At 48.6% G+C, this 16,909-nt stretch overlaps 2 protein-coding genes across 4 annotated transcripts in view; one reads left to right on the top strand and one right to left on the bottom strand.

The window, feature by feature from the left end:
* The window catches only part of hsf1 (heat shock transcription factor 1), a 42,975-nt gene extending 34,203 nt beyond the window's left edge, over positions 1-8,772 (bottom strand). For 2 of the 3 annotated variants that reach the window (XM_027166610.2, XM_027166611.2), the window contains exons 1-3: positions 8,349-8,768; positions 8,037-8,170; positions 7,621-7,729 (exon numbers count right to left, since the gene is read on the bottom strand). In XM_027166610.2, coding sequence (XP_027022411.1) covers positions 7,621-7,729; positions 8,037-8,162 — 235 coding nt within the window. In that variant the 5' untranslated portion in view covers positions 8,163-8,170; positions 8,349-8,768. Of the gene's footprint in view, positions 1-7,620; positions 7,730-8,036; positions 8,171-8,348 lie in introns of all 3 variants that reach the window. The other variant, XM_027166612.2, reaches the window with a different exon arrangement.
* A 152-nt stretch (positions 8,773-8,924) lies between these two features.
* The window catches only part of bop1 (BOP1 ribosomal biogenesis factor), a 45,162-nt gene continuing 37,177 nt past the window's right edge, over positions 8,925-16,909 (top strand). Inside the window, exons 1-2 of the mRNA XM_027166595.2 lie at positions 8,925-9,279; positions 9,483-9,719. Of these exons, the coding sequence (XP_027022396.2) occupies positions 9,190-9,279; positions 9,483-9,719 (327 nt within the window). The 5' untranslated portion in view covers positions 8,925-9,189. The remainder of the gene's footprint in view (positions 9,280-9,482; positions 9,720-16,909) is intronic.

Raw genomic sequence — 16,909 nt, 5'->3', positions numbered from 1 at the left:
TCACACACACACACACACACACACAGCTCACCCCTCACAACCCTCACACACACACACACACACACCGCTCACCCCTCACAACCCTCACACACACACACACACACACACACACACACACACACACACAGCTCACCCCTCACAACCCTCACACACACACACACACTGCTCACCCCTCACAACCCTCACACACACACTGCTCACCCCTCACAACCCTCACACACACACACAGATCACCCTCACAAACCCTCACACACACACACTGCTCACCTCCACAACCCTCACACAAACAAACACACACACACACACACACACACACACACACACACACACACACAGCTCACCCCTCACAACCCTCACACACACACACACAGCTCACCCCTCACACACACACACACAGCTCACCCCTCACAACCCTCACACACACACACTGCTCACCCCTCACAACCCTCACACACACACACACACACAGCTCACCCCTCACAACCCTCACACACACACACAGCTCACCCCTCACAACCCTCACACACACACACACACACAGCTCACCCCTCACAACCCTCACACACACCTCACCCCTCACAACCCTCACACACACACACACAGCTCACCCCTCACAACCCTCACACACACACACACACACAGCTCACCCCTCACAACCCTCACACACACACACAAACACTCACTGCTCAACACTCACAACCCCATCACACACACACACACACACACAGCTCACCCCTCACAACCCTCACACACACACACACAGCTCACCCCTCACAACCCTCACAACCCTCACACACACACTGCCCACCCCACACAACCCACACACACACACACACAGCTCACCCCCTCACCAACCCTCACACACCACACACACAATGTCACCCCTCACAACCCTCACACACACACTGCCCACCCCTCACAACCCTCACACACACACACACACAGCTCACCCCTCACAACCCTCACACACACACACACACAGCTCACCCCTCACAACCCTCACACACACACACACAGCTCACCCCTCACAACCCTCACACACACACACAGCTCACCCCTCACAACCCTCACACACACACTGCCCACCCCTCACAACCCTCACACACACACACACACTGCTCACCCCTCACAACCCTCACACACACACAGCTCACCCCTCACAACCCTCACACACACACTGCTCACCCCTCACAACCCTCACACACACACTGCCCACCCCTCACAACCCTCACACACACACTGCCCACCCCTCACAACCCTCACACACACACTGCCCACCCCTCACAACCCTCACACACACACTGCCCACCCCTCACAAACCCTCACACCACACACTGCCCACCCCTCACAACCCTCACACACACACTGCCCACCCCTCACACCCTCACCAACACACTGCTCACCCCTCACAACCCTCACCCCTCACCCTCACACAACACACCTGCCCACCCCTCACAACCCTCACACACACACACAGCTCACACCCTCACAACCCTCCACACACACACTGCCCACCCCTCACAACCCTCACACACACACATGCTCACCCCCTCACACCCTCAACCCTCACAATCACACACACACACCAGCTCACACACACACCCTCACACACACCACACAGCTCCCCCCCACAACCCTCACACACACACACTGACCACCCCTCACAACCCTCAAACACACACAGCTCACCCCTCACAACCCTCACACACACACACACACACACACACACACACACACAGCTCACCCCTCACAACCCTCACAACCCTCACACACACACACACCGCTCACCCCTCACAACCCTCACACACACACACACAGCTCACCCCTCACAACCCTCACACACACACACACAGCTCACCCCTCACAACCCTCACACACACACACACACTGCTCACCCCTCACAACCCTCACACACACACTGCCCACCCCTCACAACCCTCACACACACACTGCTCACCCCTCACAACCCTCACACACACACACACTGCCCACCCCTCACAACCCTCACACACACACTGCCCACCCCTCACAACCCTCACACACACACTGCCCACCCCTCACAACCCTCACACACACACTGCCCACCCCTCACAACCCTCACACACACACTGCCCACCCCTCACAACCCTCACACACACACTGCTCACCCCTCACAACCCTCACACACACACTGCCCACCCCTCACAACCCTCACACACACACACACACAGCTCACCCCTCACAACCCTCACACACACACACACACAGCTCACCACTCACACCCCTCACCCACACACACACACACACACACACACACTGCTCACCCCTCACAACCCTCACAACCACTTCCCACCATCACACCCTCACACACACACTGCTCCACCCCTCCACAACCCTCACACACACACACACACTGCCTCACCCCTCACAACCCTCACACACACACACACCACCCCTCACAACCCTCACACACACACACCTCACCCCTCACACACACACACACTGCTCACCCCTCACAACCCTCACACACACACACACTGCTCACCCCTCACAACCCTCACACACACACACACTGCTCACCCCTCACAACCCTCACACACACACACACAGCTCACCCCTCACAACCCTCACACACACACACACAGCTCACCCCTCACAACCCTCACACACACACACACAGCTCACCCCTCACAACCCTCACACACACACACACAGCTCACCCCTCACAACCCTCACACACACACACACTGCTCACCCCTCACAAGCCTCACACACACACTGCTCACCCCTCACAAGCCTCACACACACACTGCTCACCCCTCACAAGCCTCACACACACACACACACTGCTCACCCCTCACAAGCCTCACACACACACACACACACTGCTCACCCCTCACAAGCCTCACACACACACACACACACTGCTCACCCCTCACAAGCCTCACACACACACACACACACACTGCTCACCCCTCACAAGCCTCACACACACACACACACACACTGCTCACCCCTCACAAGCCTCACACACACACACACACTGCTCACCCCTCACAAGCCTCACACACACACACACACACTGCTCACCCCTCACAAGCCTCACACACACACACACACTGCTCACCCCTCACAAGCCTCACACACACACACACACTGCTCACCCCTCACAAGCCTCACACACACACACACACTGCTCACCCCTCACAAGCCTCACACACACACACACACTGCTCACCCCTCACAAGCCTCTAACACACACACACACACTGCTCACCCCTCACAAGCCTCACACACACCACCACACACTGCTCACCCCTCACAAGCCTCACTCACACACACACACTGCTCACCCCTCACAAGCCCTACACACACACACACACTGCTCACCCCTCACAAGCCTCACAACACACACACACACTGCTCACCCCTCACAAGCCTCACACACACACACACACACTGCTCACCCCTCACAAGCCTCACACACACACACACACATGCTCACCCCTCACAAGCCTCACTACACACACACACACTGCTCTCACCCCTCACAAGCCTCACACACACACACACCACTGCTCACCCCTCACAAGCCTCACACACACACACACACACTGCTCACCCCTCACAAGCCTCACACACACACACACACACTGCTCACCCCTCACAAGCCTCACACACACACACACACACTGCTCACCCCTCACAAGCCTCACACACACACACACACTGCTCACCCCTCACAAGCCTCACACACACACACACACACACTGCTCACCCCTCACAAGCCTCACACCCACACACACACACCCCTGCTCACCCCTCACAAGCCTCACACACACACACACATGCCTCACCCCTCACAATGCTCACACCATCAACACACCACTGATCACCCTCACAAGCTCACACAGACACACACAACTGCTCACCCCTCACAAGCCTCACACACACACACACCACACTGCTCACCCCTCACAAGCCTTCACACACACACACACACACTGCCTCACCCCTCACAAGCCTCACACACACACACACATGCTAACCCTCACAAGCCTCACACACACACACACACTGCCCTCCCCCCTCACAAGCCTCACACACACACACACAATGGCTCACCCCTCACAAGCCTACACACACACACACACACTGCTCACCCCTCACAAGCCCTCACACACCACACAACACACTGCTCACCCCTCACAAGCCTCACACACACACACACACACTCCGCACCCCACACAAGCCTCACACACACACCACACACTGCTCACCCCTCACAAGCCTCACACACACACACACACACTGCTCACCCCTCACCAGCCTCACACCACACACAACCCCCACACACACACTGCTCACCCCTCACAAGCCTCACACACACACACACACACACTGCTCACCCCTCACAAGCCTCACACACACACACACACACACTGCTCACCCTCACAAGCCTCACACACCACACACACACTGCTCACCCCTCACAAGCCTCACACACACACACACACACAAATCACCCCACACCCCACACACACACACACACACACTGCTCACCCCTCACAAGCCTCACACACACACACACACACTGCTCACCCCTCACAAGCCTCACAAACACTCACACACACACTGCTCACCCCTCACAAGCCTCACACACACACACACTGCTCACCCCTCACAAGCCTCACACACACACACACACACTCTCCCCCCTCAGCTCACACACTCAAACACACACTGCTCACCACACACCCCACACACACTGCTCACCCCTCACAAGCCTCACACACACACACACACACTGCTCACCCCTCACAAGCCTCACACACACACAGCACACCCCACACAAGCCACACACACACACACCCACAGCACACCCCTCACAAGCCTCACACACACACACACACTGCTCACCCCTCACAAGCCTCACACACACACACACACACTGCTCACCCCTCACAAGCCTCACACACACACACACACTGCTCACCCCTCACAAGCCTCACACACACACACACACACTGCTCACCCCTCACAAGACTCACACACACACACACACACTGCTCACCCCTCACAAGCCTCACACACACACACACACTGCTCACCCCTCACAAGCCTCACACACACACACACACACTGCTCACCCCTCACAAGCCTCACACACACACACACACACTGCTCACCCCTCACAAGCCTCACACACACACACACACACTGCTCACCCCTCACAAGCCTCACACACACACACACACACTGCTCACCCCTCACAAGCCTCACACACACACACACACACTGCTCACCCCTCACAAGCCTCACACACACACACACACACTGCTCACCCCTCACAAGCCTCACACACACTCACTCACACACTGCTCACCCCTCACAAGCCTCACACACACACACACACACTGCTCACCCCTCACAAGCCTCACACACACACACACACACTGCTCACCCCTCACAAGCCTCACACACACACACACACACTGCTCACCCCTCACAAGCCTCACACACACACACACACACTGCTCACCCCTCACAAGCCTCACACACACACACACACTGCTCACCCCTCACAAGCCTCACACACACACACACACTGCTCACCCCTCACAAGCCTCACACACACACACACACACTGCTCACCCCTCACAAGCCTCACACACACACACACACTGCTCACCCCTCACAAGCCTCACACACACACACACACTGCTCACCCCTCACAAGCCTCACACACACACACACACTGCTCACCCCTCACAAGCCTCACACACACACACACACTGCTCACCCCTCACAAGCCTCACACACACACACACACTGCTCACCCCTCACAAGCCTCACACACACACACACACTGCTCACCCCTCACAAGCCTCACACACACACACACACTGCTCACCCCTCACAAGCCTCACACACACACACACACTGCTCACCCCTCACAAGCCTCACACACACACACACACTGCTCACCCCTCACAAGCCTCACACACACACACACACTGCTCACCCCTCACAAGCCTCACACACACACACACACACTGCTCACCCCTCACAAGCCTCACACACACACACACACTGCTCACCCCTCACAAGCCTCACACACACACACACACTGCTCACCCCTCACAAGCCTCACACACACACACACACTGCTCACCCCTCACAAGCCTCACACACACACACTGCTCACCCCTCACAAGCCTCACACACACACACTGCTCACCCCTCACAAGCCTCACTCACACACACACTGCTCACCCCTCACAAGCCTCACTCACACACACACACTGCTCACCCCTCACAAGCCTCACACACACACACTGCTCACCCCTCACAAGCCTCACACACACACACTGCTCACCCCCCTCACAAGCCTCACACACACACACACTGCTCACCCCTCACAAGCCTCACACACACACACACTGCTCACCCCTCACAAGCCTCACACACACACACTGCTCACCCCTCACAAGCCTCACACACACACACTGCTCACCCCTCACAAGCCTCACACACACACACTGCTCACCCCTCACAAGCCTCACACACACACACTGCTCACCCCTCACAAGCCTCACACACACACACTGCTCACCCCTCACAAGCCTCACACACACACACTGCTCACCCCTCACAAGCCTCACACACACACACTGCTCACCCCTCACAAGCCTCACACACACACACTGCTCACCCCTCACAAGCCTCACACACACACACTGCTCACCCTCACAAGCCTCACACACAACACTGCTCACCCCTCACAAGCCTCACACACACACCACATGCTCACCCCTCACAAGCCTCACACACACACCACACACTGCTCACCCCTCACAAGCCTCACACACACACACTGCTCACCCCTCACAAGCCTCACACACACACACTGCTCACCCCTCACAAGCCTCACACACACACACTGCTCACCCCTCACAAGCCTCACACACACACACACTGCTCACCCCTCACAAGCCTCACACACACACACACTGCTCACCCCTCACAAGCCTCACACACACACACTGCTCACCCCTCACAAGCCTCACACACACACACTGCTCACCCCTCACAAGCCTCACACACACTCTTCACCCCTCACAAGCCTCACACACACTCTTCACCCCTCACAAGCCTCACACACACTCTTCACCCCTCACAAGCCTCACACACACTCTTCACCCCTCACAAGCCTCACACACACTCTTCACCCCTCACAAGCCTCACACACACTGTTCACCCTACTGCCGTATGGAAAAAGGTACTGAAGCATTTTCTTTCGACAAGCCATGAGACTCCTTAATAACTTATATATATATATATATATATACACACATACATATATATACACACACACACACACACACACACACACATCCATGTCTACAGCAGCATCGTATCAAACTGTTTACATGATGTTCTCCACACTGTTTTTGTTCTTTACACATTACAGCTGAATGCCGTTACTGTATTTAGTGCTCATTAAAGTATTTCTGCACATGTACTACAGAACACAAAGTATTTACACTACTCGGCACTGCTTTTGTGTAATGTCTTGTATTGTTTGTTTGCACTGTCATTTGTCTCACACTGTTTGTCGCACGCACTCACAAGACTTACACATATTGAGCTGCCGCACAAAGCTGGCCATGTTGTTGTGCTTGAAGTATTTAGGAAGCACTTCTTTGGAGAATCTGCCCTGGTCAAACACATGGAAGCTGTTGCCATTCTACAAAGACAAAGAGAAAGGTTTTATTACTACAGGAACACCAAAGACGCTACAGTCAACACCACATCCTGCTGTGTATTCGGTCCCACAGTCTGCCACAATCACACGGAGACGTGACACAGAGATGGACATCACCATAAGAAATAAATCTCTTTCTAAAGCTGTGAATCTTCAACTGGATAAAGTGTCTGCAGCTCTAACACTGACCTGGCTGCTGTTATTAACGTCACTTCTGCCTCTAAACGCGCTGTTAGCTGGCTAGGCTAAGCTAGGCTAGGCTAAGCTAACTACTCAGTGTTGAACTTACTGGACTCCAGCAGATTAAAGGATCAGTGTCCGGATCATCGACCAGCGTCCACAGTTTAGTCAGAAAAGCGGGCACGTTGTTGCCCGTCAACAGCAAGGCTCCAGATCCGGTGGTGTGAAAGTCCATGTCGGAGACTGAAATAAAGGCCGACGGGTTTAGTTATCTGTGTGCGTGTTTGTTTGTTTGTTCTGGAGTTCTGTTATCTGTGTGTGTGTGTGTGTTCTGGAGTTCAGTAATCTTTGTGTGTGTGTGTGTGTGTGTGTGTGTGTGTGTGTGTGTGTGTGTGTGTGTGTTCTGTTTGGGTTTAGTTACCTGTTTGTCTGCGGCAAAAAACAGCTTTAGCTCCGCGGCTAAAACAGCCTTAGCTCCGCGGCTAAAACAGCCTTAGCTCCGCGGCTAAAACAGCTTTAGCTCCGCGGCTAAAACAGCTTTAGCTCCGCGGCTAAAACAGCCTTAGCTCTGTGGCTAAAACAGCCTTAGCTCTGTGGCTAAAACAGCCTTAGCTCCGCGGCTAAAACAGCCTTAGCTCCGCGGCTAAAACAGCCTTAGCTCTGTGGCTAAAACAGCCTTAGCTCTGTGGCTAAAACAGCCTTAGCTCCGCGGCTTAACTGAAGTGTCTGTAATCACCGACTGGCCGTAAACACTTGTGGTCGCTGCGGGTCGCCGCTTCACTCCTCAGTTAAAGCTCAGTGTCGCTCCGCGGATGTTTACATCATAACGCCATTTCTGTCAACTGCGTAGGAAACAGTCGCCAGTCGGGCGCGTGCGTGGCGCTTTTTACTGACGTCACTAAAAAGCGTTACAATTTTCTGTCAAACGCTAAAATAAAAAAAGGCTCGCAATTTAAAAAAAAAAACTCACACATTTGACATTTATTTTGTACCAAATGGCGTTAATTTAAATAAATGTATGTTATTAGCTACCGAGACGAGTTTTACCTTTGACCCCTCTCCATGTCGAGTTAAAACTTACACGCACTTTTTTTTATGTTAAGTTAAAAAAAAAAAAGCAACAAATATTCCGAGATTTATTATTTGTTCAGCTTATTTTTGAAAGATATATAAAAATATCTGGAATTGTTTTTTGAATACGATTTTACCCTTTGACCTATGACCTCACTGGAAACCCACGTGTTTGCAGCAGGCGCTCCAGCATGTCTAAGTTCAGAGCTGAAACACAGCAAAACGGCGCAATGAGTAAAGTTACATCGAAAAAAAGAAACGTGGAGGAAGACGAGGAGAAAGTAAGAACATTAATGTGTTTGGTTTAGCGGGCGGTTGGTTTAGATCAGTGCCGTGCTGTCAGCATGTGTGATGGACCACAACATGAAAACGTGCACGATTCATCTGATCAGACTGTGACTGTGTTCAGGTTGTTTAACTGGTGCTAAAGGTTCAGGGTTCTCATGACTGTGAGGAGTTAAAGTGCTGTTTGTTTCCTTTACAGCTGTTCGCTACAGACGCTCATCTTGACGGGGATGATGATGATGATGATCTCTCGGACAGTGAGGAAAGTGTCTTCTCCGGGCTTGAAGACTCTGGAAGTGATGATGATGATGATGATGATGATGAAGACGATGATGAGGACGACGACGACGAAGAGGCAGATTTGAATGAAAACGGAAAGAACGCAAATGTAGCAGAAAACAGTGAGACATCCATCAAGACAACAGGCAAAACTCAGGTGTGTATTTATTTACAGATAATATTCACTGGTTAAGAACGGGGGGCATAGAAGCCTTTATTACCACCACGTACACATTACAGCACATCGGGGTCAGAGTGCAGGGGCAGCTATGATACAGTGCCCCTGGAGCAGGGAGGGTGAGGGCCTTGCTCAAGGGGCCCAGCAGTGACAGCTTGGCTGTGCTGGGCCTTGAACTCCGATCAACAACCCAGAGCCTTAACCAGTTGAGCCACCACCACCCTCAAGTTCTCAGTGTTTAAATATGTGATGCTATACAAAAGCCATTGTTTTGCTTGGGACCGGTAAAAAAAAAAAAAAAAGCAGCCCAGTACTTTTTACTGTCTCATAAAAGTCTGATTACAGTCTGACTTGGTAAACATGATTGCCTTGTGAAGTCTTGAGGGTAGTTGGATCTTATTGAAAGAAATGGTAAAGACACCGGTGCAGCTGCTGCTGTGTTTACTGTTTAAATGCTGCACTGAGAATCAGTTCATCAACCAAAACCTACAGCCAACTGCAGCAGCATGTATATGGGGTCTCTGTTATTGCTGCCATCCTGTGTGTCGTCCTCATGCTGCCTGTGTCAATACAATACTCTCTAGTGATTGAATTTACTGACACTTTATTTATTACTAGAATTTTTTTGACCATTTCGTCACTACAGTAATCTGTATCCTTTTAGTAGCTTTGGCTCAGGATGCCGCCAACAGATTTTCAGATTTGCATTTATGTCTGAAACAATGACGATAAATCCTTGAATAATGTATCGCAGGGAAGTCCCGCTGCCTTCCCATCGATCTTAAACACTCTCGGCTGATAGCTCAGTGCTGTTTCCTTGTTTTGTTCAACACCAATGCAAAATGCTGGAAGTTCAATTCTATTAAATTCATCCAGCCAGTGTGTGTTTGAATGTACTGAATGAATTCAGCTCCAGAAATGTTAATCATCTTCCAATCGATAGGAAATGTGATGAATTAATTTGAAATGAATTGGGTAATCATTCATCTTCTTCTTTCGGCTTTTCCCTGAGAGAGTGAGTATATCGGTAGGAGAATGTTGGACATGGAGCTGCCTGGCAGGAGGCAAAGAGGAAGGCCAAAGAGGAGGTATATGGATGTAATTAATGAGGATATGAAGCTAGTCGGTGCAAGTGTTGAGGATGCAGAAGATAGGGACAGGTGGAGAGAGATGATTCGCTGTGGAGACCCCTGAAGGGAAAAGCCAGAAGAAGAAGAAGATTCTTTAACAATTAATAAGTTAAAAGGTCTGGGCTTGATTTTGGTGTCTGTTATTCATTCTCAATATGATATCCAAAGAGCTGTGACCATAAATCCAAGCAAACCCATCAGAAAGAGCAAAAACTTAACATGACCTTGAAGACAAACAGAAAAACAACTGACATGAAGAAATTTAAATCCATTCACAACAGTTGACCAGATCATGAACACTCTCCGGGAGGTGGAGGTAATCGTGTCATAGGCAACAATCGAGAAGATCTCAGTAGAGGAAATACAAAGTGTTTATTACACACAGTGTAAAATATTAGTTAGTCAGAATATGTAAAAAGCCCGTAGTGTTCTGGAGCAACATCCTGTAGAAGGACAAGAGAAAGATCAATCTGGTAGTGAGGTGGTGGAATGAACTTCACCTAGATGTTTGATATCTTCAAATGACGGGTGAAGACTTTCATCTCACTGAAACACTTCAAATAACACTGTTGTAAAAAAAAACCCTTAACACAGTTTGATGCTGTCCTAAGTCTGTAACCCAGTGAAGCAGTGTTAAAAGAGACTTAGTGTAAAAGCACTTTCTACAGGCGCTCAGAACGTCTGCCAAATGCTGTAAGTAATCATTTTATTAACAATTTAGGTAGAATAGGAGATCTGTTTTATAACAGTGCTAACTTCAGACCAAGCTTGTTAGCTGTGATGTGTTTTAAGCTTAAACATTGTTTAGCTCTGAGAACAGACACAGTTTAATTCAGCCTGTTTGTCTGCTCGCTGATCTTGGCTCTGGATTGTCACTGATCATCTCAGCCTGTTCTGAGCCTATGACATCGTCCCACCCGAACGGTCCAGCCTTGCTTTAAAACTGTGATGTTATCTCCATGTCCATGTTGTTTTGTAGCCCACATTGTGTTCCAACAGTTCATTGATCATCACATACTGTAAACTACATCTTCATGCTGTTTGGTATTGGGTCAGAGTCATCCTCTGTTCACCCCTAATACCTGAGCTGGGGGATTACGACCACTGAGCAAAAAATGACCTTTGAGAAACTGAAAATGTGACAGAAGAAAGTGCAAAATAAACAGCTCCGAACTGCTTATAAAAACAGAACAAAACCTGTTGTTTTAACCCTGACACAGGCAAGAGATAACAAATCTGAAATCAGAACAGAAACTTTGTCACAATACACCGGTATTTTATTTATGATGTGTCCTCAACTATACTCCAAAATCAACCCCAGACTTAAGGTGAAACAGTGGAGTGATCACACCGAATTACCCCAAAACAAGGCAGAAGTGCTTTAACTCTGTACACATCAGATTATTAAAGCTGAACGTCTGCATTTGAGCTTAGATTTATTGTTTAGTTTCTAACACACACTAACACACTATGTCCTGGTCCAGATGTTTACAGTATATACATATAAATATGTCTAACACACCCAGTCACGTCCACAATGGCAGACTGGCTCTTGTACAGTTTGGATTTTTTTTTTCATTCAGAATATTGAAATGGCAACAAAATTTTCTTAATGTAAAAAAAAACCTGTACTTTAGGTTTGAATCACTTTTACAATAAATAGTCAAATCTAACACATCACAGATGATTGTGATGTTCATGGTAGAGATAATGAGAGCTTTTTGTTGACTCCAGCGATGAGCTGAAACACACAGTAACAGTGAATATGACCGTATGGATATTATCAGTTTAAAATGAAAACGTGTCTCAATGTTTTGTTGATCATGTTTAATGGTGGTGCCTCAGGTGCGCCGTCATGCAGGACGTGTTACCTAAACAGGCGACGTGTCTAAAACGGTGCTTTTTTTTGTGTTGTTTTCTGTTGTCTTTTCTCCGTTCTATTCTCCAAAGCCGACATATCCCCACACCACAGGTGGGAGTAACGGGGTACTTCTTTATGTTGTTCTTCAACTTTCATAATGATGAAAATCTGATAGTAGGGATACTCCCCTCACTTCAGAGCATAGTGATTGGTTGTTTACTCCTGGGAGGCGTGTCCTCATTCTGCCAGAAGCCCTTATACAGAGTGACCATTTTTATCTCATTTTATACAACTGCCCAATTGAGGGTTAAGGACTTGCTGAGGGACTCAGCAGTGGGGAACCCCCACCCCCCACCCCAGAGAGTGTATAATGCATTAAAACTATACACAAACTCAGAACACCACAATTCACAAGGGTTAAATTTTCTGGTGCACATGGCTGGTGTTTATCTTACAGGGCTTCACACATTGGCAGGAATCATAACTGACTTAACCATGTGGAGTCAGAGAGGTTTATTAGTTCAACCAATGGAGAAGAGACGGAACAAGTGAAGTGTAGATCCTGGGATTAAGTAAGCGGTTTGAGGACTGGATTTGTTGTGATTTCTGCTTTTATAGACAGATCTTTATCTGTGAAATTTTAGATTAATTTGGACCAGTTAATCTAAAACCTGGCCTTTTGTGCTCTGACAAGCTTGTGCTTGTATTTTAATTTACGTTATACCATGAAACTGTATTTAAAAAAATAAATAATCCATTGATGGCCCAGTCATTCCTCAGTGTGCTCACAACCGCCCTCTAGCGGGACATTAGCGGTATTGAGCAGGTGAGAGGACATTTTCTGCATCTGAAATTCTCCACCTTTATTAGAAATGTACAATGTGATAGTTATCATCATCATCATCATCATCATTAGAGCAGTGGCTCTGATCCGGCTTCATGAAGCCATTGGAGAGACTTTTCCTGCCAAACCTGTGTTCTGTAATGAGCACCAACAGCATGGTGTGATGATGTATAGTGCATCTGAGAAATAAACCACATGATAGAGATCTTGTTTTTTCCTCTGTGGGTTTAATCATATCCAGGTTAATAGTGTTTAAACCAGGATTAAACATCTGAGGAAACAAGAAAGTGTAAACGTGATCAGCTTTTATCCGTCACATACGACTGTGTAGGATCGTGTGAAATGTTTTCTCCAGCAGACTGGATAAAAGAAACTGAGATAAAGATTCAAAAAGTCTTTAAAATAGAAAATAAAATAAGAGAAAAGAAGAAGGAAATGTAAACAGTGCATCTCTTCGTATATGGTACATGAACATGACAGATTTACAGTAAAATCCATTCATCATGATGAAAGTGTACAGCTGTAGTTCCTTATAATGTCCAGGTTAATCGTGCAGGACCGCACTCTACTGTCTCTATCTCCTAACACACTTGTTATACACACAGTGTAGGTGACGTAAAACAATAAAGCATTAAATAAAATAAAATGAAGTCAGCAGAAGATGGAACTGGGGATAAACACTCGTTCTAATCAAGTGCTTCAGTCCAAAAGCCGCTCGTTATGCCGAGCAACAGACAAGTAAAATCACTTCAGAATCCCTTTCACTGAGCATCCTCATGCTGTAGAACTGACCTGGACACACGAGTCTGAAGTCTTCACCCTGACAGAGCATCTCCACACACTGATGTGTGTATAAACCAGGCCTAAGACTACAGACAGGTTGAAGTCCATGCTACCTTCTGAGGGGGCTACGATCCTTGTGGATCTACAGAGCTATGTGGTGAATGTTCTGCCACTCTGTGCTGGGGCAATAAGCCCAGGGCAGATGATCAAAAAGGCTGAATTCAGATTGGCACTGTGGCTATCACCGCTCAGGCACTCCATCACTGTACAGACAGCAGAACGTTCAGCAGCAGCTTCAGAAGAAAGAGCAGTATGGGCTCTCACCACAGAAGCTCCAGCATATTCAGACTCCCAGAATATTTGTCCTTTTTTACTTTAAATCTCTATTTCTACACTAGTATTAGATTGCACTTAGATTTTATTTGACTTTACATGAGCTTTGGGAGGATTGATCTCAGGAATCGCTGAAAGCTTCAACCTCTCAGTGGTTCAGACCATTTAAATCATCAGAAATAATTATCTCATATAAATAAACTTTCTCAGAACTTTTTACAGCCTCGATGTAAAGACATCAGTATTAAAGGAGCTGCAGGAACATCCGACACCTTCTGATTACTGTCTGTGACAAGATCTTCTACACTTCACATCGGTTACTACACACACTGGGGACCTGACTGTGTTTTGATGATGTCCAGGATGTGAAGCAACAAGAAAAGGAGCTCTTATATTGAGTATAAACGGTTAAATGCTAGCTTAGCTTAGCAAATGTTTTGTTTTAGGAAATCTCTTCATTGTACAGTCAAGAAAATAACGTTCTCCTTTTAGTAATGACCTCCTTGCTCTTCTGAATCAAATAAGGACACACCGTTTGAGTGCCGTGTCATCTAGCTCACTTTTCTTTGTATAGCAACTTTAACAATAGACATCGTCACAAAGCAGCCGTAGAGAAACCTTATAAAATCAGGGTATAAACTTTTGTACAAATGTAACCAGACTCAAAGAGAACGATCCTCCTCTGGCTGGTGCTTTATTATTTAAACGCAGTATTGAAAATGGCACCGGAAAGATATTAAAGCTTCAATACCTCATGCAGCTGTAAATATACAATACAATACACCTGGAGTCGTTTAATGCTACAGGACTGAGTGGAGTGTCGTTTTGTACAGTAGACGTGTCTGTGATCACAGGAAACCGTATCAAATGTGAAACCTTGAAGTGTTTGTCGGGGTCAGTCAGTGGGCCTCAATGTTCTCCTTTCAGCTTTTTAATCCATCTAGCTCCTCTTTTTTTCCTTCCTTATTTCAATCGGTCTGGACCCTGATGCACACCAGGCAGAAGTTAATGCAGCTGCTGGAGAAGTTTTATGATCCCTGGGAGAGTCGGTGCAGCAGTCATGGCTCTGATCCAGCAGCGGCTACATTCACGCTGTTAGTGAGTGGGTGGGAAGGCGAAATGGGGTTCATCTTACCAGGAAGGCTTCTTCCTCTCACAAATTGCACTCCCACGCACAAGTGGCACTCCACAGACGTGTCTGGTCTACTTCCATCGCCAAGACACAAGATTTCTCTTGCTAGATTCGGTGAGGGGCCGGCTGGGGTCGGGAAGAGTGGGCTGATGGACGTTCACCTGATTATGACCTCCAGTGTTTGAGAAGGTGCTGTGGACCTTCACTGATTGGGTGGATGTTTAATTGGGAGATGGTGTTGTTTTACACTCACTAACTCAAATGCAGCTCACAGGAAGTAACAGAATAATGAGGGATTTCAGGCCTGAATAAGAAAAATCACAGTAAGGCAGCCAACAAGCGATTTGTCTGGTGTGTGTGTGTGTGTGTGCACTCGCATGATGATCACTGCGTGGGTGTGTGTTTGTTCACCCACAGGGCCACTGGAGGTGCTCAGATTTGAAACGGATGTCCTGAAGATTACTGGCTGCAGTTTATCATGTGCTGCGTCCAAACCACGTTCAGCGATTTTAGAAGTTTATTTGATTCACAACTGTTCAGAATTATAAAAGGAGCGAGTTGCCATGGGCATTTGTTTAACCCCCCCCCCCCCACACACACACACACACACACGCACAGCCCACAGTTTTTCATCTTGCAGCACGCTCGATTTATCGCCGCTCTCACAGCAGAAATATAGACGTACATGTTTGTGCTCTGATGATTTTTCTCAGCAAGGAGCAAAACTAGGGGAAGGCTGAGGACGCACATGTACAGAGTCAGCATGGTCATACTCACGCCAGTGGTAGCTCAGTGGTAAAGATGGCTGGCTACTGGTTAGAAAGTTAAGTTCAAATGCCAGGAGCATCAAGCTGCCACTGCTGGACCATTGACAAGCTCCCAAAGCATTCAGATGTGAAAATGATTTTAATCTTCTGTCTCAAGACAAATCAAACACAGCAGCTTTGTGTTGGTGTGGTGTGTAGCATGGCCACCTCACAGCCCCCTGTTTCTCTGGACTTCCTGCACATGTTCTCCCCTCGTCCATGTGGGTTTCCTCCTCCTGGGTTTCCTTCTTCCTCCCAAATACATGGCAGTTGGATCTCT

This window comes from Tachysurus fulvidraco, chromosome 24 (assembly GCF_022655615.1).
Source record: "Tachysurus fulvidraco isolate hzauxx_2018 chromosome 24, HZAU_PFXX_2.0, whole genome shotgun sequence".
Taxonomy (NCBI): domain Eukaryota; kingdom Metazoa; phylum Chordata; class Actinopteri; order Siluriformes; family Bagridae; genus Tachysurus; species Tachysurus fulvidraco.
The sequence above is the reverse complement of the archived record's forward strand: the minus strand, read 5'-3'. Positions and strand labels throughout refer to the sequence as shown.